Source organism: Malus domestica, chromosome 13 (assembly GCF_042453785.1).
Source record: "Malus domestica chromosome 13, GDT2T_hap1".
Taxonomy (NCBI): Eukaryota; Viridiplantae; Streptophyta; class Magnoliopsida; order Rosales; family Rosaceae; genus Malus; species Malus domestica.
In genome coordinates, this window is record NC_091673.1 from 10155096 (window position 1) to 10176810 (window position 21715).

The window sequence follows — 21715 nt, forward strand, 5'->3', positions numbered from 1 at the left end:
TCCAGTTATAATTTGACATCCAGTTGAAGAAAACGCGATGAGTAACAATTTCTCAAAACAAAATTCATCCCAAAAAAAATATTTGTCATGAGAAATACATGAAACAAAAGGGAGAAGATAGAAGTTCATTACAACTTACATACTAGCTAGTTGAGTGTTCATATCAAACTAAGTGGTGCACAAATTCCATATGATAAAATTTCTAAATATAGTCACCTAAAACTGCCTATCTGCTCTTACTTAACTGATCCTTTGCTTTTGCTCAATACTTTCGTCCACTTTTGGCCTTGTGTTCATAAGAACCTGAAATTAAGACGTAGAAGGATTTCAAAATAGTAATCAGCCACTAGAAAGAGTTTTACGATTTGTAAACTGCAGTGAGGATGCAGTACTACTCAACTAACAGTAACAGAAGCCTCACCTTTCGAAGCATGGCGTTTTCATTGACAAGCGTAGAGATCTTTTCTTCCAACTTTGAATTCCTATCATCCAATTCTTTGGCTCTTGATTCCAGATCGTTGACGTAAACCTTTTTCCTCTCCCGGGCTTGTTGAGCAGACACCCTGTTCCTTAGCAATCTGTAAGTTTGAGTGGACATGTTTCGATCAGTTTTAATTGGAATTGATATATATTTTGGAAATGTTAGCTGCAACCTGATAAGTCACTACAAATGGTTTCATTTAGCCTTTTAAACTGACTTGAGAACCAAGAAACTTGGACAAACTAAAGATGAGTTTGTATATAGAAGCCATTGATTGATAATATAGGAATTCCGAACCCCTACATTTATTATTTATAGTACCTCTTCAGTCGCCTGTACTCCTTATCGACCGGATTTCGGCCTCGGCGGCGCTTGGCCGGAAAGCCAGACTGGGCATCTGGGTTGTTGTTGTTACTGGTGGCTTTGGCGATTGTAGAGGCCGCATTATTAATACTATTATTAGGAGGGGGCAACGCCTCCACGTCCGGAACCGTGAACATATCTTCATCGCTCTCTTCTGGAACATTATCACCATCATCATCATCATCATCCAATGACCAAAACCAAGGAACGTCTATTAATTAAGACAGAATTAATATTCAAAATTAAATATATAAAAAAACAAAAACAAAATAATTAGGCATGGAAATGTAAATAAAGCAAAGCAAAAAAGCCCCAACCCTCGGATTAATCTATCTTCTCAACTGTAAATACATTGAAATTGTTAATAATTTGATAGGTGCTTCTCCAGAAACTTGTTCTATGACTTAGACAAGGATTTTTTTTTTTTTTTTTTTTTTGTCAAACGCAATTATTTATAAGCGTTCCAAATGTAAGAAAGCATTAGGTATTCTAAAATTAAACAGTCCCAAACAAACGTATATATTCTCAACTGGATTAGTACATTGGAATATTTTATATGAATTTAATTAATGTAACATTAATAATTTAATATGGAGGAAAAGAATGTGCAACATTTAGTTTGACAAAGTATAAGCAAACCTAGTTTGTTACTGCTCTTGGTGTTACTATGAAGAAGAAGAGAAGGATGAGGAGGCCTCGAGGAAGAAGAACCAGATGGCTGCTGTACTTGCTGTAGTTGCTCCAAACTGGAGGAGGAGGAGGAGATGGATAACATGGGGTTTTTGGCTTCACCATCTCCTGCTCTGATTGGGACTGACATGGCTGGCTGATGAGCTCTCTCTCTCTCTGGATGATGAGCTTATATATGAAATGATACATATATATTGACTATATATGCGTCTTAAGTAGTTGCGTGTGTGCGCGTTTACATTAGTTGACAGGGTTGTGAGTAGAAGGAAGGGGTTTGGTTGAGGAGCGAACACGTTGATGTAAAGATAGCCGCACGACACACGTCTTCCTAGACAACATACAACCAACCATTTTCATTTGTCCAAGACCTCCCTCCCTACAACGTCCGTAAACCCTAAAAGCAAACACAACAAAAATCTATTTATTTTTCTAGGTTAAATACATTCTTCAAACTTGATATTCTTTCTTCTTCCCTTTTATCTTTTTTCTGTTCTTAATGTACTACTTCAACAATATAATTTTTAAAAAAAATTGGTAAACAAAATATTATATGGTATGTTATTATTTTGAGACGAAACACGACTGATGAAGCTAAGGTATTATATTATAGAAACTAAAACCAAACAAAAGAAATCCAAATAGAACTTTCTATGTTGTCATTGCAATTTGTATGCCCTTTGAGAAAAATAAGAACATCATATTATGAGCTGTAATTCATTTGGGAAACACATTTTGTATCATTTCTCACACACTCCTTTTTATTTTTAGTTTAATTTAGTAGTAAAAAATAAAAAAAGATGTGCGGAAGAAGGTCAAAATAAACGTGTGAAAATAATCTTTCATTCGTTTTCATAAACGTGTAGTTTAGTTTTCCTTACAAGAATTATTCATGCCAAAAATGTTGAATTAGTCGGGAGTATTTCTTTTAGCAATTTGATTATCCTCATTTCCATTTCAACTACATCCAACAAACTGTGTTCCTTCATATATTTTAAATGATCATACACGTGTAATTCAATATCTGAGTGGATAAAGTATTGAGTTTCTACTTATGCATTCTGGATTTGAAACTCTCCCTTCCCTAACTTAGTTTTTTTTTTTTTTTTTTTTGAAAGGAGGAACAAACAACCAGCACAGGAAAGCCTACCAGGAGGCTAACACCACAAGGGCAAACAACACAGAAAGAAATGAGAGGGGATACACCACACAGACGCTCCAGCAAAGAGCGTCACCCCCCCACCATCAAAACAAAATTAAGGAGGGCAAGGAAAACCATCCTTATTCAAAACGAAGACCAAAGAAGATGGGGGCCTGTGAACCCAAACCCGAGAACCCATCTCCGAAAAACCCCGCGACGCCAGAAAGTCAGCGGCTCCATTGGCTGATCTTGGCACCCAAGACCAGCGACAGAACTGAAAAGCATCACTCTCCACCTTAACTCTCGTCAGGACAGGAAAGGCTTTCCAACTGCCAACCTCAACTTCACCGGAGAGCCAATCAATAGACTCCCGAGAATCCGATTCCACAATAACCGACTGAAAGCCCAACGAGGACCCCAACTTACAGCCACGCAGCAAAGCCGTCGCTTTAGCCACAGCTACAGAGGGAGCAGACAAGGCAAATCGCTCAGCTGCCACAAACTGTCCAGAAGCGTCACGAATGACCACTCCAGCAAAACCCGAATGAGACGAAAGAGACCAACTAGCATCTACATTAATTTTAACGAAAGAAGCATGAGGAGGGATCCAAAGAGGATTAGGAACACAACGGGCAGAGGGCCGAGCAGCACCTGCTCCCGACCATCCCATGGCGTCCCAGTAGGCCCCGATAGCGGAAGACACCCCCAACAGGACCTTAAAAGGGTGAATGGGAACCTGATTAAAAACAAACTCGCATCTGGTTCGCCAAATAAACCAAACAGTAAACGCAACATAGGAGCAGACCCATTTCCGAGCCTCCGCGCCATCCGGGAAGCGAACAAGGACCTCCATCAACCAGTCCGCCCAAGAAGAAATGCTTTCGCCTTCAATTCGATAATTAAGGGCGCCACCAAACCAGATGGCCTTCACCCACGGACAAAGAAGAAAGATATGTTCGATTGTCTCATCTTGACTATTACAGATTGGGCAAATGGGAGAATGGGAAATCCTTCTCCGAAACAAAATCTCTCTAGTAGCCAAACCCCGGTGTAGAGAAAGCCAAAAGAAAAAGCGAATTTTAGCAAGAGCGGGCAGATTCCAGACCTGATTCCATAGATTTTTAGGAATGATTCGAGTCCGGGGCAGCCGATGATCCCGTGAAGCAATAGACCCCAACTGCAACCAACGATATCCCGACTTCACCGAGTAACTGCCATTCTTGCTAGCATCCCAAACTAATCTATCCTTATACCTGGAATCACCAAGAGGCAGACCTTTGATAGCTAGTTGGGCCTCCTCAGAGAGAAACGGCAGCAAAAAGTCAAAATCCCAAACCAACGACTCCTGGCAAATCATAGAGTTAACACGCAGATTTGGAGAAACAGCCACATCCCCGAGCGCCTCCGGATGACCAAGAGGTAAGGAGGGGAGCCAGCGATCCACCCAAACCCTAACGTCACGCCCTCCCATAATTTGCCAATGCGCCCGCTTCCGCAACACTTCCCTCCCCACCAAGAGACTTGACCAAGCCCAAGAGGTCCGACCGCCTTTAGCAGCATCCCAAAAGGAACAATTCGGGAAATAGCGAGCTTTAACTACTCGGGCCCACAAATAGCGAGCTTTGACTCCCCCACCCCCCCCCCCCCGGGGGCCTTAAATGATCATACAACTTTGAATGTAGCCAATTTTTTGCAAAGATGACTTTTGAAGAAATATAGACTGTTTTTGTCATTGAAATACATTGTGAGATAAACCTAAGGAAAAAATGTGTACATATTCCAAGTAGTGGATTGTTTCAGTGGTTATGATTTTTCTCCCCTCCCTCAGTGTTGATTAGTAAAAAATATTGCTTGTAATTAGAAAAAAAAAGTGTACTATGTTTTTTTCTTCTTATAATAAAGGCATCCTTAGATGAGAAAGACTCAACTAATTAAGATTCCATAATCACGTCTTTCCCTTTCAAGCTTCAGCCAATCATGTTGGCCCAGTCTTCTTGTACTCATCCATTTACCCATCTAGGTCAAAAAGTTGGAATGCTTGCTTTCTTGCTTTACAGACCGGCTTGTAATACAGACCGCAAATTCAACCAGCTCCCAAAACTAATCTCGCATCTTGCATTTCCTACATACTTCTACACTGTATCAGTTCACACGAAATAATACAGACGATGTCGCACTCTATTTTTCTCCTCCTGCACTCTTCTTTTTTTTTTACTCTTTTAGCCTTTGAACTGAATATAAATCAAAAGAAAAACAGTTGAGGGAAACAAGGGGATGAAAGTAAAAGAAGACACTAACTTACGATAACATTTCCAACTTCAGGATTGGTCTAATGAGCATTTTCATATATCTAGTTCTGGGCCTCAATCTTATGTTGAGATCCATAATGAATAATATTATCAATTGGACGGACCATGCTCTAATGGGATTGGGTTATTTGGAAAAACTGAAATTAATTTGCAATGGGCCATATATGGACAGCCAGGGGAGGTATGTTTTAACCATGTGCTTACTTTGAGAGCTGAATTGAGATCTAGGGCAACATGATTCATGAGCATACAAACGCCAAGTCATACAGTGACGGAGTCAGAATTTCTTATAAGGAAAGGCCTCTACAATGTAAAAGAAAAAAAGGGGTAGTAGGCATATTTATTCTCGTCGAGTTTTCATATTTTGAAATCATTGCATGACAATCTCACCATGTTTACCATTGAAAGAATTCTTAGAATCAATAAAAAAATTTACAAACCCTAACATTCAAGTAAGAGCTGGTAGAATAGAGTAAAAACGAATAAAAATTTTAGGCAATGATAGAGATTTACAAATCTTATTGTTGCTTATTGAATGGATTTGTAATTTTTTATCAGTTGAATGGATTTGGAATTTGGAATGACAAAAATATGAAATTTTGAGAATGAGATAGGGAATAGCTCTCGAATCTCTGGGTTCCACTGGAAAAAAAAATTAGATTAAAGTGTTAGGCCAGATAATGATTGAATTTATTTTAAGTGTTGAACAATAATAGGGTTTTAGAGGAAGGAGAAATAGTTATAATATACATATGTATATAGGTATAGATATAAATATATTTTTTCAAGATCAGAATATGCCCAGAATCACCATGGTCCCTTGGTGCCTCCATTATACTAGACTTGGAATTATGCAAAGATGGAGAATTACTTACCTATCATGTGATCAGATATGAGATAGAGAGTAGTTAGATACAAAGGGTATTGAAAACCGTTGCCTCTTAAGTTTTCTTCGTCAAAATGTGTGATATTAAAAGGAATCTACCATACAATCAGAAATGTATTTCATCGTGATGAAAATGTTGCAGACACAAAGGATGTATTATCAGTAACATACCCGATTTTCTTGTGACATTGACACAACATGTTTGCCAATCGCGAGGACAACTGGACGAGAGCCTTTCCAAATTCCAATTGCAAAGGGGATTGACGTCTTGCCCTACAGCACACGAGAGGAGAAATTTTTCAAAGTTCCGGTCACACGTGACATCTGGTGTTCCAACAAATGAAAATTAGACACATGGCTCTTCCTTTGTTCAATTAAATTGCATTCTTAAAAACCAAAGAGACAAGAAAGTCTGTCAAACTTCCATTGCCGTTAATAAACGAACCAGATTTAGTTTCAGACAGTTTAAATGCAGGTTATCAACAATTGCTTCAGATTTAGTTTCAGACAGTTTCTTTGAGTTGTACTGTCATTTTCCTTGGTTGGGTTATTTTGGCCCCTTTATGAAATTAGATAAAAACCTCATTTTACAGACAGATCAGTGCAAATAGGCCACCATGCATGCCTTGTCAAGCCAAATCATTCAATACTCCTTGCTTGATTTCATGAAAATCAGCATATGAAAACCAGAAGAAGAAAAACAAAAAACCCATAAATACCCATAAAAAGAATAAGAAATTACTCAAAGAAGCTTCGGAGAACTGAGAAATTAACAATGGAGGAGGAGGAGGCCATTGCACATCGCAGCAATCTGGACGATTTGAATTCGCTTTTCCTCTTTTTTAGACGGCAGAGATGAAGACGGAGTTTGACGGAGTTTAGCGAAGTTTCTCTTTTCTAGTTTGCGGGGGCCCACTATCTTAGAAACTATCAAAATGCAATTTAATTGAAACATGGAATAGCCACGTGAATTTTCATTCGTTAGAACACCAGGTGTTATATGTGATTGGAACCTGGAAAAATTTCTCCCACAGGAGCAACTCTAAAAGTATAAACCCTAATGTACAAGTAGGTCAATATTAATTAAGGAATGCTTAGGTCATCTCTAACTGATGACTGTCCATATGACTCGTTTTAGCCTTTTAGCCCTCCAAGATCTTCAAAGATATTAATATTTCAATGAACAGTACAGAACCATATTTGCCTCCATCTCCAACCGAGGGCCAAAGGGCTAGAGGGCTCGTTTTAGCCATGTCACAAAAAATCATCTCCAACCAAGGGCCATAGGGCCAAACATAATTTATTATTTAAAAACTACAACTTAAATGTTGTTTAAGTTTCATGTTGTTAAATGTTTTTTTATGTTGGTTAATGTTATTTAATGTTGTTTCATAATGTTTAATGTTGTTCATGTTACTTAATTTAATTTAATGTTGTATAATGGCTTAGGAAGTTATAGGAAAAAAATAGAATTTAAAATAAATGAAACAATTTTTGTGAAATAGAAGTTATAGGAAAAAATGGAATTTAAAAAAAAAATATGAAACAAATTTTGTAAAATAAAAGTTATAGGAAAAAAAATATGAAAAATAGAAGTTATAGGAAAAATTTTGTAAATAAAAAATAATAAAAAAATTGTAAAAAAAAAAATTCAAAGCATTCATGTCGGTTATTTAGTATAAATGTATTACTGTCGGTTATAACCGACAGTAATACATTCATATTAAGTCATATGAATGTAAAATCGACAGGAAACCCGACACATTTAAAAAAAACTGGCCAGCCCGGGGTGGCTGGCTGGCTGGAAGTGGCCAGCCCTCTCTGATTCCGTGGGGCCCTATCAGATTCCACAGTCCTCTGGCCTGGCCCTCGGTTAGAGACGGTTTTCGGACTATTTTCGACCCTCTGGCCCTCTGGACCCTTCGGTTGGAGATACCTTAATCACTTGCATTCCTTTTGGGTAATTGTAAAATGTGGTTACAATATAAGATAGATATAAAGCAATTAAAGGCCAGGAGGGGTGAGTGGTCCATGCCTTCTTCAAATATTTGTTGAGAAAACAAAAGGTGCATGGAGGGTCTCTTTTTCTCCACATGCCTTGGGTCAGTTCAACGTGGGGTTCTTTGCCCTACCCGACCTTCAATCCCCCTTCCGCACTCGCACAAGCTTTTGGAATTTGCTTTTATATCCATCCTCTCCTCTCATTCATCTCTCCCAAATAATAATGTGTGCACTAGTGTTTTGCATGTTTTCTTTTCTTATGTCGCATTGTTTTATATACTATAAAAGCAATATTCCTAATTCTTATATGTTACGGGGAGGGGGATTTAATAAAAAATGATATTCTTATTATTTATTTTACCATTATTTGTATTATCACTCTAATATAGATGGAACCTACATGTGATTGTGGATCAATTTAGTTAAGTGCACTGATCTAGCCAATTTAATTAAGTCCAGATCTTCTTGATTTTCTGTATTAAGCATGCGAGAATAATATTAAAATACTTATCATAACCCCGAATTCTTTCAAAATTTCAAAATGTCAACTAAATATAATCATATATCTATCTTTTTTCTTTTCTTTTCTTTTTACCCAAATCGTATAGAAGTTGATCACTTACAAATAATACAAGATGTTGTGGTCCATGCATCATACCATGACATTGCCATCTATAGGGCTTTTGGCTTTTGGGAATTTTCATTTTTATGTCACGTAACATTTAATACTCAAAACTCAATATTTCTCTACGAATGGAACTATAGTACTAGTACTTGGGGCATACACTTTGCTTCCTAACTTTTCACTTGGCCTCATTTTGTTTTTATCTCTCCCATTACATGATTAGTTTTGGAATAAAAAAGATAAGAACATAGTTGGTAATAAATCATATTCTACAAATCCTCATATTTATTTAGAATGTTAAAACTTTGAGTCTTGACCCACTCATCTTCCTCATATTTATTTAGAATACAGAAACTTGAGTCTTGATCCATCCATCCATGAACACAACCAGATTCATATATAATAAATTGGTTGATTTGTCTATCTGTTCATAGCTAGGCTGGCAAGCCAATCAACAACTTCACATTCTCTGTTGCATAAGAATATTTGGTTGCTTTCAACTCAAAAGATGGTTGTTAATTAACACTTTATCATATATTATATCTGATCTGAAACACTTGATGTCGATCATTCTCTCAGATGGCAACTAATTAAAGTTTAAACATTTGGAAAATAGTACTTTGAGGGAGAAAAAATCATTAAGTAGAAGGCCATGATCACATTTTGTGATAACATGCCAAAGACTATTACCTATAAAACTTTGAAATCTATAATTTATGGTCTATCACTACTTAAAAACAACGAGGCTACAAGCTGTCATGTAGAATGGTTGCCAGGTAGACTTGGTTTGTACAACCCATCTGAAATGGTATGTCTTCTTCACTATTTATCCATATATAGTTATTAGGGCAGGGATTGTTTGGTACCAAATACCAAATATTTAGTTGATAATCTTAGTGCATCATTTATAGTAAACTTTTATCATGTATGCACGTACCAATAGCTATTTTAGATATTAATACAAACACTGTTTGGTTTCTTATAAGTTTTTCTTCTTTATTTGCAAAGTATAGTCCATCGTATTTGTAAAAGTAACTTATAAATTATGATTCTTCATCTGTCAAGAGAAATAATGTGTTATATATAAAGAGACAAATATTTTTTTATTGATACACCTGAAATACCAAATCTAAAGCGGATTTGTTCGTGCCACCATGTATACATAGAAGAAAGGATATTCAATATTTAAAATATCTCGATTATGAAAGATTATATGCTTATTTTAATAGATTAAGGGTGGGAGGAATGAGTTGTCTTTTGGGATTAGTGTGGTAATACAATCCTAATACTATAGTAATAATATATTAATTTATATGCATACATCATACATGCCATGACTAGCTCATGTGGCCGCCAATCTGTCAAGTGCTTTTGTAAACATATATTATACATGCTCTTTATCCTTCCTTCAGTCATTTCTCTTTGCCTCTGTTTCTTCAGACTCAAACTGCAAAGCAAAAGCACTTACTGCAAAGGAAAAGCACTTCTCCTCTTTTTCTTGTCGATTCTCATCCCATAGCCATGTCTACTGAGACTGGTGTTGTACCTGTGCCTGCTGATGATCAGGTAAACCTGCTTAAATTTCACAACCTATATTGTTAGTTCTTTCTTTAATCAGATGCTGTCACCTCCCAGTATGGGCACCTTGCTACGACTTCACTCCAGTCGCTAGCCCATCCTTCGGATCCCTCAAATGAAAATTCTCGTAAAATCGAGTTCCAAATTTGAATAGTTTTGTTTGCGATTCTTTGTGGTTTCAGTAGTTAATTATTGGTGAAAACATCTTGAATATTTGCTTTAAAGTTGTTTGAAGAGCACTCGTCCACAACACACAAACATCTATGGTTGTATAGTGATATTTTGATGCTTAGGGGTAATATATATGTGTTTATATCTAGGGAATTTTGTTTCCTTGGTTTATCATTTTTGGCAGGTCTGTAGCTCTCTATCTTCAACCGATGTAAAACACACCGGTTTTTCTTCACAGGTTTGTTTTCTCCTTGAGCACCATTTTTCTGTCTCTTGATTCTCTTTTGATTTATTCAATCTGATGGCTAGTAATAAAGTAGAGAGAAGTGCTAAGGGCATGGGGAGAAAAAGGGTGCAAAAATAAATGCCATGTACAATATTAAGTGTGCGGTTCCACTACTAATTATATTGAGACCTTTTAAGATAAAACTCCGCACTTAATATGCAAGTTAGGATCAATATCGGCATGACTACTAGTGAACCAGTGATCTGTCTCTCTGAAATCTTGGACACCAAAATCATCATTAACTAAGGCTGCAGAAACAGTTTTTCTTAGATATGCTTGATGTTCTTTTACCAATCTGTTATTATGATTTGAAATTAGTTGTTGATATCATATTGTGTTATGGCAGCCAATTGTGGAAAAAGTTCATGAAGAAACAGATGCAGTTAATGGGAGTGATAGTCCTCCTCCACCCAAACCTGATGAGAAGAAGGATGAAAAGGAAGAGCTTGTAGCAGAGAGCTCTGTTGGTTCAGAGGTTTCTGCAACCAAGGTTGAAGAAACACCAGTGGACAACGATAACCAGACAGAGACTCCTGTCGTTGTTGAGGCTGAGAAGATTGATGATGATGTTCCGGTCGAAGCTGCCTCGAAAGAGATTGAAAGTTCTGATAAGGAGCCAGAGCAATCATCCACAAAAGACTCAGCCAGTGAAGCTGTTGAAGCAGTTGAAAGTGTACCAGTGGAGAAACCAGCAGTTGAGTCAGTTGAAGATAAACCAGTGGAGAAAAAAGAAGAGAAGGCAGAAGCTATTGAAGCAGATGAGAAGCCAACTAGTGGAACAGCTGAAGCAGTTGAGAAAGAAGCAGATGAGAAGCCATCTAGCGAAAAAACTGAAGAAGTTGAGAAAGAGGTAGATGAGAAAAAGGCAGTGGAGAATGTAGCAATTGAAGAAGTTGACAAAGAAGCAGAGAAGGATCAACCTATTGAAGCAGTTGAGAAGGAAGCAGAGAAGGATCAAGCTATTGAAGCAGTTGAGAAAGAAGCCGAAAAGATGGAAGTAATTGAAGAAGCAGATGAGAAAAAACCAGTGGAGAATGTAGCAGCAACTGAAGAAGTTGAGAAAGAAGCAGATGAGAAAAAACCGGTGGAGATTGTAGCAACTGAAGAAGTTGAGAAAGAAGCAGAGAAGAATCAAACTATTGAAACAGTTGAGAAAGAACCCGAAAAGAAGGAAGCAATCGAAGTAGATGATGAGAAGAAACCAGATATTGAAGTAGTTGAGAAACAGATAGATGATGGGAAGCCAAATGTTGAAGCTTTCGAGGCTAACTCATCAACTGAAGAAGCAGCTGATCAGCCAGCGGAGGAGCCTGTCAAAACTTCTCTTGTCAAAGGTTCAGAATCTGTAAATGAAGTAGTGGAGGGCAAGCAACATGAACAGTTGAAAGATTTATTAGAGATGGAAAGAAATGTTGAGAAGGAACTCAAACCTGAAGAAAATGCTGCCACTGATAGCTCTGTGCCAACCGTTGAGGAAGCACAGACAATTGAGAAAGAAGCCGAGAAAGACGCTGCAGTTACTAATGTAGAAAAGCCGGTTGCTGAGAAGACCGAAAAAGAAGCAGGACAAAATGCTGCAGAGAAGGATGAGGAGAAGAAGATTGAAAAAACAGAACAAGAAACTGAAGGGAATATTGAGAAGACTGGTGAAAATGTTACACAAGTTGCTGATAGAGATTTAGTCACGGCGAAAGAGGTAGTATTGGAGAAAGAGGAAGAGTACAAGGACATTAAAGAGCATGAAGTTGTAGTTGAGCCTTCTGCTGCCATTGTTGAACAGGAAAGCAAATTGGAGAAAACCGAAGAAGCGAAAAATGAGCCCGCTGCCGAGAGTCTTGAGGCCTCCAAAGAGGAGGCCAGGCAAGAGGTTGCAGTAAAAGCACAAAAGCAGTCAGGTGGGATCATTTCCAAGGTGAAGCAGTCCATTGTGAAGGTGAAAAAAGCGATTATTGGGAAATCTCCAAGCTCAAAAGTGCTTTCACCAGCACCAGAAGCCAAAGCAGATGAACAAGTCAGTGTCAAGTAGTTCTTTTGGTCAGGTGAAAGATAGTTTTTATGGATTTTATTCACCGTGTAGCTGATTGTTTTGGTGTTTCTTCATATGAGGGCAGAGACCATGCGTTTTGTTTTGTGTGGGATTTGCAAAGATTTTTTTTTTTCTTGTTTTTTTCAGTTCTTCTGATTGTAGGCACAATTGCTATTAGTTGTGTTTGTTATGGTGAGTCTTTTGTGTGAAATGTAATTGAACATTATATTGATTTGTTTATTAAATTTCTTAAGTTGTAATGTTGTAGCTTACATTAAGTTACATTTTTATAGTCTTTTTGTGACGAGGGAGAACAAATTGTGACATAATGTTGTATTGAAAAGGAAATGAAATGATAATCTTAAAACATCAAAATTTGTAATCCATCGAGAAAAACCTCAAGTCGTTGAATAATAATATAAATAATTGTAAAAGCTAAGTCGCTTTACAAACTACGTCAAATCTTAGTGTGGTTAAAAACACTAATTAAGCGAAACACAAAAAATAACAGAATATTTAAAGATAACCCTCACAACTCAATGTTTTAAACCAATAGACAGTATAACTTGGCCTTAAAAACTGTTTATTATGAAAAGTAGCATATTTCACTCTTCTTGTTATTCTCTTTGAACTAACGTACTATAAACTTATATTGGGAAATCAACTTACATGACAAGACTACACCACTATCTTGAAGTTCGTACCATATGAGTATTCTCATATTAGAGCTTTATAGCCCAAATTTACAAAAGATTGGATCTTGATTCTAGGCTTACACCTGCGAAATTGCTGCTTAATTCTCTCATTATTAAACATATACAACCTTTCTCTTTGATCACATGTATATTGAACGACTACTTAACCAGGCCACATTGAAAGTAATCCTAAGAATAGGGTTATAAATGAGTTGAGCTAAATTGTATATCACTGACACAAGCTGTTCACAAATTTTTCAAGGGGTGTACTATCCACACACCCTATTTTACTTCTCACACATCCCTTGATAATTTCTGTCCGTTGATCTTTTTCAATTCATCCAATCTGACGATTGAAAATTAAAAAGGAGTATGAGAAGTAAAATGAGGTGTATGGATATCACACCCCATTTTACAAACCGAGTATATAAAAGTTTAAGCTTGATTTCTTTCTTATTGAGTCAAACTAAGCTTTAGCTTATTTCTTATGTTTTTTCATAAGCTGAACTTAGATGAGCAAAAAACGAGCCAAATCCAATGCAAGCTCGAATTGTTTCATGCGGATTTACAGGCCTATCCAAAAATACATTGAGCTTTCTAAATTGGGTTGAAAGCCTAAAATGAGTTCTACTTGGGCTGACTTTAGAGTCACATTTCCCATTTTACTTGTACACAAATTGATCAAGGAGTTTCAAGAAATTAAGAATGGGAGAATTAAGCAGCAATTTCGGCCAGTTGACCCGCCAATGTTTTTGCTACTTTGCACTCGTCTGAATTCTCAACTTATAAATTAAAATAATTTAGAATAAATAATGTCATATCAAAACTGAGAGGAATAGTTTTGATGATAGTCGTGATTGTAGAATAAATAAGGAAAGGGTCTCCTGACTATGCATGAAGAGAATACCACAAAGCAAGGCTAGAAAAGGGATCATATTCAGTGGCGGATGCACATTGGGACCAAGGTTTTTCCAAGATCACTCGGTGTTCAGAAAATATACATATGAAGGTCTTACGAGAACCCTTCGAAAGTAAGGTATGACTCCGTTTTTGGCCCACCAAGTGTTTGATGTTTGCTAGGCATATCTCGACAACACTCAGCAGGTTGCGTCGAGAGTACCCAACAAATTCTCGCGATAATATTCATCATATTGCTTTGGCAGATGCCAATATTTGTTGACATATATACAACACAGTTTGGCTGACGACACAAGCTCACTACGTGTCAATATATGTCGACAGATGTGCAACATGATCCCGACTATATTTTTATTAAAAAACAAAACTTAAGCCTTTAACACTGAGCAGGGTCGGCCCTGAGATTTCAGAGGCCCTGTGCGAAAGTGAATTGGAGGCCCTAAAAAGCACTAAGAATTTTATTGTTCAAAAAAATAATTTTATATTTCAATTGAGCTTCTATAAATTCTAATAGCACAAACAAATTTAACAAATCAACAAATGGAAAGGTGACGTATTGTTTTTCCTTAACTATTTAGAGGGTCAGGGTTCGAATTTTCATATTATTGTGTGGAATTTTTTATTGTGGAAGCTTATGCATTTAATAAAAATAAACTAAAAATATGATGGAGACAAGTTTCGAACCCATTTCCTAGGCCGCTGTAAAAAAGCAATAATACCACTTGGGTTAAGACTCAAGTTTGTAATATTCATATACATGCTACTATATACCCCCTCAGGATCGGCACTGACACTAAGACTCTCCAATCTCTGAATTCTAGATTCGCCACTGATCGCGTTGTGCCCTCACTCCAGCGAGGCAGTAAATAAATCAGCCACGGGAAGAAGACAATGCGTCGGTGGGGCTACTCATCAACTCAAATAATACTCTGGTATATTTGACTGAGAAGGAAAAGGACTAGAAAAGAAAGTGAGATTAAGCTCTATATATATCTAGATTAGTAGGAATTGGAGTGATTAAATGAAAAATTAGCAATGGCATCAAACACACATGATAGTACGATACAGCTTGGAATTGGAAGAGAGAATAAAGTTGCAAAGAAAAGAGAGGTTCTTCGGTGCCCCAATTGCCCATGCATGACCTTTATTGGGTTCATAAATTGTGGGAGCCTTAAGAAGAAAAGAAATGGATAAGATAGAAAATGACATTTTGTGGGTGACAATGGGGGCAGTGGTAATTAGATGTTGGGAGCTATGGCCAAGGCCAGTTTGGAACAATTTGAAAGTGAGAGAGTAGCTATCTCTATATATGGTGAGCATTCGAAAATAATTACCCCCTTATAAATAAAAGAATCATTAATTTCTTTATAAAATATTATTAATTTTTCGTTACTAACGAATTACAGTTTGAAACATGGTGAGTTTCTATGGTTTTCGTTAATATATGGTGAGTTTCTATGGTATATGGAATTTAGAAGTGTTTTTTTTTTTATATATATATAAGCACCTAACTCCTTGTCTATATAAATGAGTCAAATCACAATTAGAAATGTGTTTTCTTTTGTACGATTTTTAGTGAATTATTAGTCTATATGTATCAGATTGTAATCGGCAATTAAGAAGCAATGAAAAAGTTGAGCAACATTGATATAAAAATATGTAAGTATAAATATATATATATATATATATTGTTATATACAGTATATACCCGTATGTATATGCTTGAGATGTACACAAAGTAATTAAGATCAATGTCATTGAAGTAAGAAAAAGATATATGTATGGCAGAGGCACGCTGTGCCAGACCGAACCAACATATAGGGGGAACAACCTTTTCTTATACCCTTCTTGCTTGGTTGTTACAAACCCAAATCTCCTATCCCTCACTCCCTCTCCCTTTGAACCCTAAACCTTTCTTCAAGACCAAGCTTGCCTACCTGTCCCCCACCCACCCCAAAATAAATAAACAAATTTAATTTAGGTGCCCTTAAAATTACTTGCCAAAATCATCCCAACATTTGAATGGTGGAGAGGGTTTTGGGGCATGAATCTAACTCCACTCGTCTTTGAAATCCAGACTTGCACTTCACGTCTGTGACATGTATGATAAAAACAATTTAATACATTTAGATAAACTATGACTTGAGAAAGATTTCCTCGGTCACATCAATAGATAACCTATGACTTGTATAAAAAGACGATCACGATGTTCGAATGTTGGAACAAAACAACTAACGATTGTTGGAAATATGTTATCTCGTTGATAATGATGATGCATATGAGGTCATCGTTAGGGCATATGTGTACATGTGCATATATGATATGTCTAAAAGGAATTATGCTAATGTCAGTTGCGCATGACATTATCAGCCTCTAATGTATGTAGCAATTGTGGAGCCTTCAAATGCTAGCGTAACATGTGATTGATACTTGCATGCAACCCCTTTATTTTGAGATTGTACGACCATAAACAAAGTTCATGAGTATGAACTAGAAGGTCACGGCCGGCACCTCTCAAACTAATGGGATGATTACAAAAACATAATAACTGGTCAAGCATGTGTGAGGGCTAGAATTGAAACAACCAATGATTTGTGGAAGCACGTAGTGATCTTTAAAAAAAAAATTAATGTTACTCATTTCAGTTCACATAGCTAATCCTATATTATTCTGCACGTGTATTAGATACTCATGTAGACCATGACTACGTCTCTGAAAGGCCAAGACATGAACCCAACTTTATCAAACATGCAATCAACTAAATTCCGCCCAATAAACCCACCACTTTCTCTCTACTCTATCTCTATTTCTCTTTCTCTTTCTCACTCGTTTGCAAAACTAAGTCTTTGAATTGAAGCAATTTATCAAACACCTCAATCGAAACTCCTACGACTTTGGCACTTTTTATAACTTTCAAACCTTCATGTTACATCTTTGTCTCCCCTCGTCCCTCCAGTTCATTCTTTTTGCTTTAACCTCCCTTTACCCCTAGCTTTTACCTCTTGCATTATTACAACAACCAATACCAAATAGCACACGTGTTGCTCTAACTAAACGGAATGCTAATAGTGTGCATCAAATATCTAAGTATTATCATACATACATGTGACTTTAATACTAATACGCTCGAGTCTTTTAGATCTAAGAAACTTGATACATCAAAAAGTTCAACGAGCCAATAAAATTTGAGGTTCAGTTTTACGTTAAATTTGTATGTCAAGTAAGAAATGGGTTCAATTTTATGTTAAATTTGTATGTCAAGTGAGAAATATAATTAAGGGAGAGGGTGTTGCCAACGCCAAGAAGAAATATAAGGTGGTAGATGATGATTCTATGTTTTGTCTGATGGGTGGAAGGAAAGCAATCACTTCACTTTATTATACATATGTGTGTGTGTATTAATTAACTAATCGTTTATTAGTATCTCTGATGCAAGGACTCAAATTTTATATTTGAGTCTAAATATAAGGCAAAACATCTCCAATGCAAATGAGACTTTTCATATTAGAGTTTTGAGGCAAAGTGAGATCCAAATTTATGTTTCCATATGAGATTTAAGTCACCAAGAAAAATGAGATTTAAGTTTTGAGTCCAATCATCTCCAATGTACATAACTAAATTGTTAAAATTCAAAGGGAACATTTTTGTTCACCACCATGAATTATGGTGTATGCTCATCATACGCTTAATCATCTGCCAAGTGTCATTTCACTTAACCTTGGTTAATTTTTTTTTTCAAAATTGAAAAATGAACATTTATTATGAAATTTAACCAAAGTTAAGTGAAAAGACATGTGACAAATGATTAGATGTATGGTAAGCATACACCATAGTTATGGTGGTGAGCAAAAATGCTCTCAAACACAAATATGAGTTTTGAGTCCAATGTTTTCTTCTCCAATGCAAAGACTCAAATCTTAAAACTCAAAATGAGCCTTAAAGTTTAAGTCTTTGCATTGACGAAGAAAATCAAAATACATAAGTCCACCACCTTTTTGAAATCCAAATATGAAAGTGTAAGTCTAAAATTTGAGTCTTTGCATTGGAGACACTCTCATTACTAATATCTAAGAGGATTTTTTGGGTGGCTCTTCAACATGAGTCTATGCCTGAGGGGAGCAATGTGAAGGGAATAAGATTGTGCATGGCCGCTGAAGGCTGTCCCAAAAAACCTGTTTATCCCGTATTAACAAACTAATATGTTTATTAGGTGTAATTAATCACAAAATATAATATAGTTAAGAACACATCCTAAAAGATAATTTAAATTTTTAATTAAAAAAAAGAGAAAAAGGGCAAGAAGGCAGATCATCTGGTCTCCAAAGAAGAGATTGTTACTTTAATAACTGTTTGTTTGTTTCCAATAAGATACTAGGCAAACTGCCTTTGCTTCCTCTTCTTTCCTTCATGTTCTTTTATTCTTATTTCTTAATTATAAAGGGCTAGGGTTCTTCAGAATAAAGAAACAGTTGTCTGCCCATGAAGTTCTTTGGTTTGGTTGGTCCATTGTGTCTGGATAGAGCTCTAGATTAGTATATAAGCTCTTAAATTTGTTTAACATAATGTCTAATACACAATTATTATTGAGAAGGGAGACATATTATCCAGTCCAAGTGGTCTATGGCCCTATATATGGATGCCATCGTTTAAGTACCAAAAAAAAATAATTTGTATGATGCTAAAATATTACCATGTGATATAATCAGTTAATATGTGATATACAACGATTTTATATAATAATTTTTTAAATATATCATACGATAAATTGTATTTCCTTGAATTAGATATACTACGTGACAATATTCTAGTACTAAACAATAATTTCTCAATACCTTCTCTTCTCTCTAACTTAATTTCATGTCAACATAATTACATACCTTCAGTAAAATGACCCAACTACTTTGCAGAAAAAATTAACCCCCCAAATTTATTGGCATCCACTTATGGACTCACAACTGTACAGCTGCAGTAGAAGAGCCCTGCAAACTGAGTATCACACATGAACTAATTAAAAGCCTCAGTATTTAATCATGTTGATGGGGGGCTTTCAAAAAATTGTACAATCTGGACGTGGGACATCTAATGTGATTAAATTAACATTTATCTAATCTCCAACTTTATAATCAAGGAGGGCCTGCATGCAATTTGATTGGAAAGCATGTATGATTAATTACACAGACATAAAACCAGAAATTAAAAAGAAAAATGAGAAAAATACTTCACTTGGCGGGAAGATGGTCATTGGTCAGTAAATTACCCAAGACCAGAAGTAGACAAGTTTTCTATATTAGGTAAAAGAAGATTATATTAAAGTTGATTCCTTTAATTGAATACTAATAACTTTGTCCACCTTTAGGAGCCTCGATAGGTTGTTCAGTTTTAATTAAAATTTTAATTCAATTATCAAGTAATGTTAAGAGAAAAATTTAGGTATGGTTGTCTGACTACATTATTGGTAGAAATCTTTCACAAAAACATAAATGTCTTGTATTTTAGATATATTGACTTGATATTAGTTTCATATGTTGTGACCGTGCGAGAGTCGTCCTAATTAGACAACATCACCGGAGTTTTTGGCGTTAAATAGAGAAGAAAAAAAAAATCCACATGGGATATGATGCATGGACATGTGGTGGGCCACCGTGGTAGCCAAATGTGCCAAAGTGACCAGACTCTTCTGCTCAAGTTATGACTTTGTTCAGTTTGTTTGGGATCTGGCTCCCTCTCCTTTTCCGGTGTAGTTTGTGTGTGTGTATATATATTATATACACACAGATTCATGGCCTAAGATAGCGGCTTTTTATGTATTTTCTCTCTGAAGTTTCTCAACACATCTGATAGAAAATGGGAAGAGCTGCTGCAGCTCATTCATCATCTTCTTCAATAGATAGCAGCAACTATCCTGATCATCATCGTCCTAGCACTACTGCCTCTTCATCTTCTTCCTCTCTTTCTCGGAAAATCAATGGAAATTCCAGAGCAGATTTGAGCACTGATCTGAGACTTGGCCTGAGCATCTCTCCCTCTCATCACAGTGACTTGCCTTCCACTTCAACCCCAAGGTATATAGGAAAAAACCAACCCAATGCATGATTCTATTTTTTTTTTCTGCTGAAGAACAAGAAGAAATTAAAGGAAAATAATTCATGGGTTTTTTGGCAAAATTAATTCTTCATTCTTCCCAGCCAAAGAAGTTCTCATCTTGATTGATTTTTGTATACATACATACATATACATATACATATACATATATATATATATATATATATCAACCTATCGTATCGACGAGTAACTCTGTTTTAGACTCCCATTGCCCCTTGAAAAGGTAAACGTCTTTGATCTTTCTGTATGCATGTGTATATATATCTATGTACGCATGGATGTATAGATGTTATGATTGAAAGTTGATAGACATATTTTACAGGGAGCAAGCATTGATAAACTGGCCACCAATCAAATCTATCTTGAGGAGCACACTTGCAGGGAGAGCAGCAGACAACAGGCGCCATCCCTCCCTATTTGTGAAAGTCTATTTGGAGGGCATTCCAATTGGTAGAAAATTGAATTTGTTTGACCATGATGGTTATTCTGCTTTGATTTCAACGCTTTGCCTCATGTTCAAGACCACCATTCTATGTAAGTTATCAACACACATTTTAGGATTTCCTTGGGTTCATATTTTTAATTTGGCTACCATTTTGGAAGCAGGTCCTGAGGAAAATCATGTTCATTCAGACAAATATCATGTACTGACTTATCAAGATCAAGAAGGGGACTGGATGCTGGTTGGAGATGTGCCTTGGGAGTAAGCACGCATAACCCTAGGGAGGCCAGTTTGGTAAACGAATGGTTATTAAACAGGCGCTTAATAACTCTATTTTTGTTACCAACTTTCGCCTCTCCTCCTCCGTTTTAATTTTCTTAATATATACTTGTGTCCTTCTCATATTTTGGCTTTGATACACAGGATATTCTTGACCACCGTGAAAAGATTGAAGATCACTAGAGCAGACAGATGTTGAATTATATTTTGGTCATCCTCAGAGACTCAGATACAGTTTTGTTGTCGTGGTGGTTTATAACTTCGTACTCAAAGAAATTCAGAACTAATATACATATTTTGGGCTACATCCAATCTTGTGTAAATTATCAAATATGTAACAGTTGCAGTTTCTTTTATTCAAGCAATATTATATTCTAATTTAGATAGGGAGATTGGAACTTCAATGTGAGAGAATAGCACATTATTCTAGCTAACTTAGCTACACTTGTACGTGTCCGCATAACAGTTAAGTTGTATATGTTTATACTTCTAGTATTTCACTCCTTTTTACTGTCTCTTCAAAATCCACATCAAACCCAATTATTCCTGAAGTAAAAGTGAAGGGAAAAATTGGGGCTTTTGAACAAATTATTGATAAGAGGGTGGGGGGAAATTTGTTAATATGGGACCATGGTTGGTCTCCATTTTTTCTTATGCACTTCCTTTGTTTCCTCTTCTGTGCTTTTCACATTGTTAGGTGGGAATTAATGTGGTTTCAAAGTCCC

The 21715-nt window shown here is 36.3% G+C and overlaps 3 protein-coding genes across 5 annotated transcripts; 2 read left to right on the plus strand and 1 right to left on the minus strand.

Annotated features, from left to right (window-relative positions):
* Positions 1 to 48: 48 nt before the first annotated feature.
* BZIP8 (transcription factor HY5-like) lies at positions 49 to 1688 on the minus strand. The gene is given in 5 exon segments (NM_001293960.1): positions 49 to 251; positions 253 to 303; positions 422 to 578; positions 803 to 1055; positions 1484 to 1688. Coding segments are annotated over 5 exon segments (612 nt in total). The 5' UTR covers positions 1620 to 1688; the 3' UTR covers positions 49 to 236.
* Positions 1689 to 9604: 7916 nt separating this feature from the next.
* On the plus strand, positions 9605 to 12814 carry LOC103452548 (uncharacterized). Of its 3 annotated transcripts, XM_029091336.2 has the most exons (3): positions 9605 to 10059; positions 10427 to 10480; positions 10875 to 12814. In XM_029091336.2, exons 1-3 carry the CDS (start codon positions 10015 to 10017, stop codon positions 12552 to 12554), a joined length of 1779 nt encoding a protein of 592 aa, XP_028947169.1. In that variant the 5' UTR covers positions 9605 to 10014; the 3' UTR covers positions 12555 to 12814. The 3 variants fall into 3 exon arrangements, with proteins under 3 accessions (XP_028947169.1, XP_028947170.1, XP_070666712.1); XM_029091337.2 differs by lacking the exon at positions 10427 to 10480 and having other exon boundaries at positions 9713 to 10059; XM_070810611.1 differs by lacking the exon at positions 9605 to 10059 and having other exon boundaries at positions 10102 to 10480.
* Positions 12815 to 19846: 7032 nt separating this feature from the next.
* On the plus strand, positions 19847 to 21505 carry LOC114820749 (auxin-responsive protein IAA31-like). Its single transcript, XM_029091987.2, has 4 exons — positions 19847 to 20229; positions 20592 to 20803; positions 20876 to 20972; positions 21135 to 21505. Exons 1-4 carry the CDS (start codon positions 20012 to 20014, stop codon positions 21187 to 21189), a joined length of 582 nt encoding a protein of 193 aa, XP_028947820.1. The 5' UTR covers positions 19847 to 20011; the 3' UTR covers positions 21190 to 21505.
* The last annotated feature ends 210 nt before the right edge of the window (positions 21506 to 21715 follow it).

What these genes read in the sequence shown, in the direction of transcription:
- LOC103452548 (XM_070810611.1), top strand. Translation starts at nt 10,376, where the DNA reads ATGTGTTTATATCTAGGGAATTTTGTTTCCTTGGTTTATCATTTTTGG. An exon ending in ACACCGGTTTTTCTTCACAG is followed by an intron (nt 10,481 to 10,874) that starts GTTTGTTTTCTC and finishes GTGTTATGGCAG; the next exon opens with CCAATTGTGGAAAAAGTTCA.
- LOC114820749 (XM_029091987.2), top strand. Translation starts at nt 20,012, where the DNA reads ATGGGAAGAGCTGCTGCAGCTCATTCATCATCTTCTTCAATAGATAGC. An exon ending in CCTTCCACTTCAACCCCAAG is followed by an intron (nt 20,230 to 20,591) that starts GTATATAGGAAA and finishes CATATTTTACAG; the next exon opens with GGAGCAAGCATTGATAAACT. An exon ending in GTTCAAGACCACCATTCTAT is followed by an intron (nt 20,804 to 20,875) that starts GTAAGTTATCAA and finishes TTTTGGAAGCAG; the next exon opens with GTCCTGAGGAAAATCATGTT.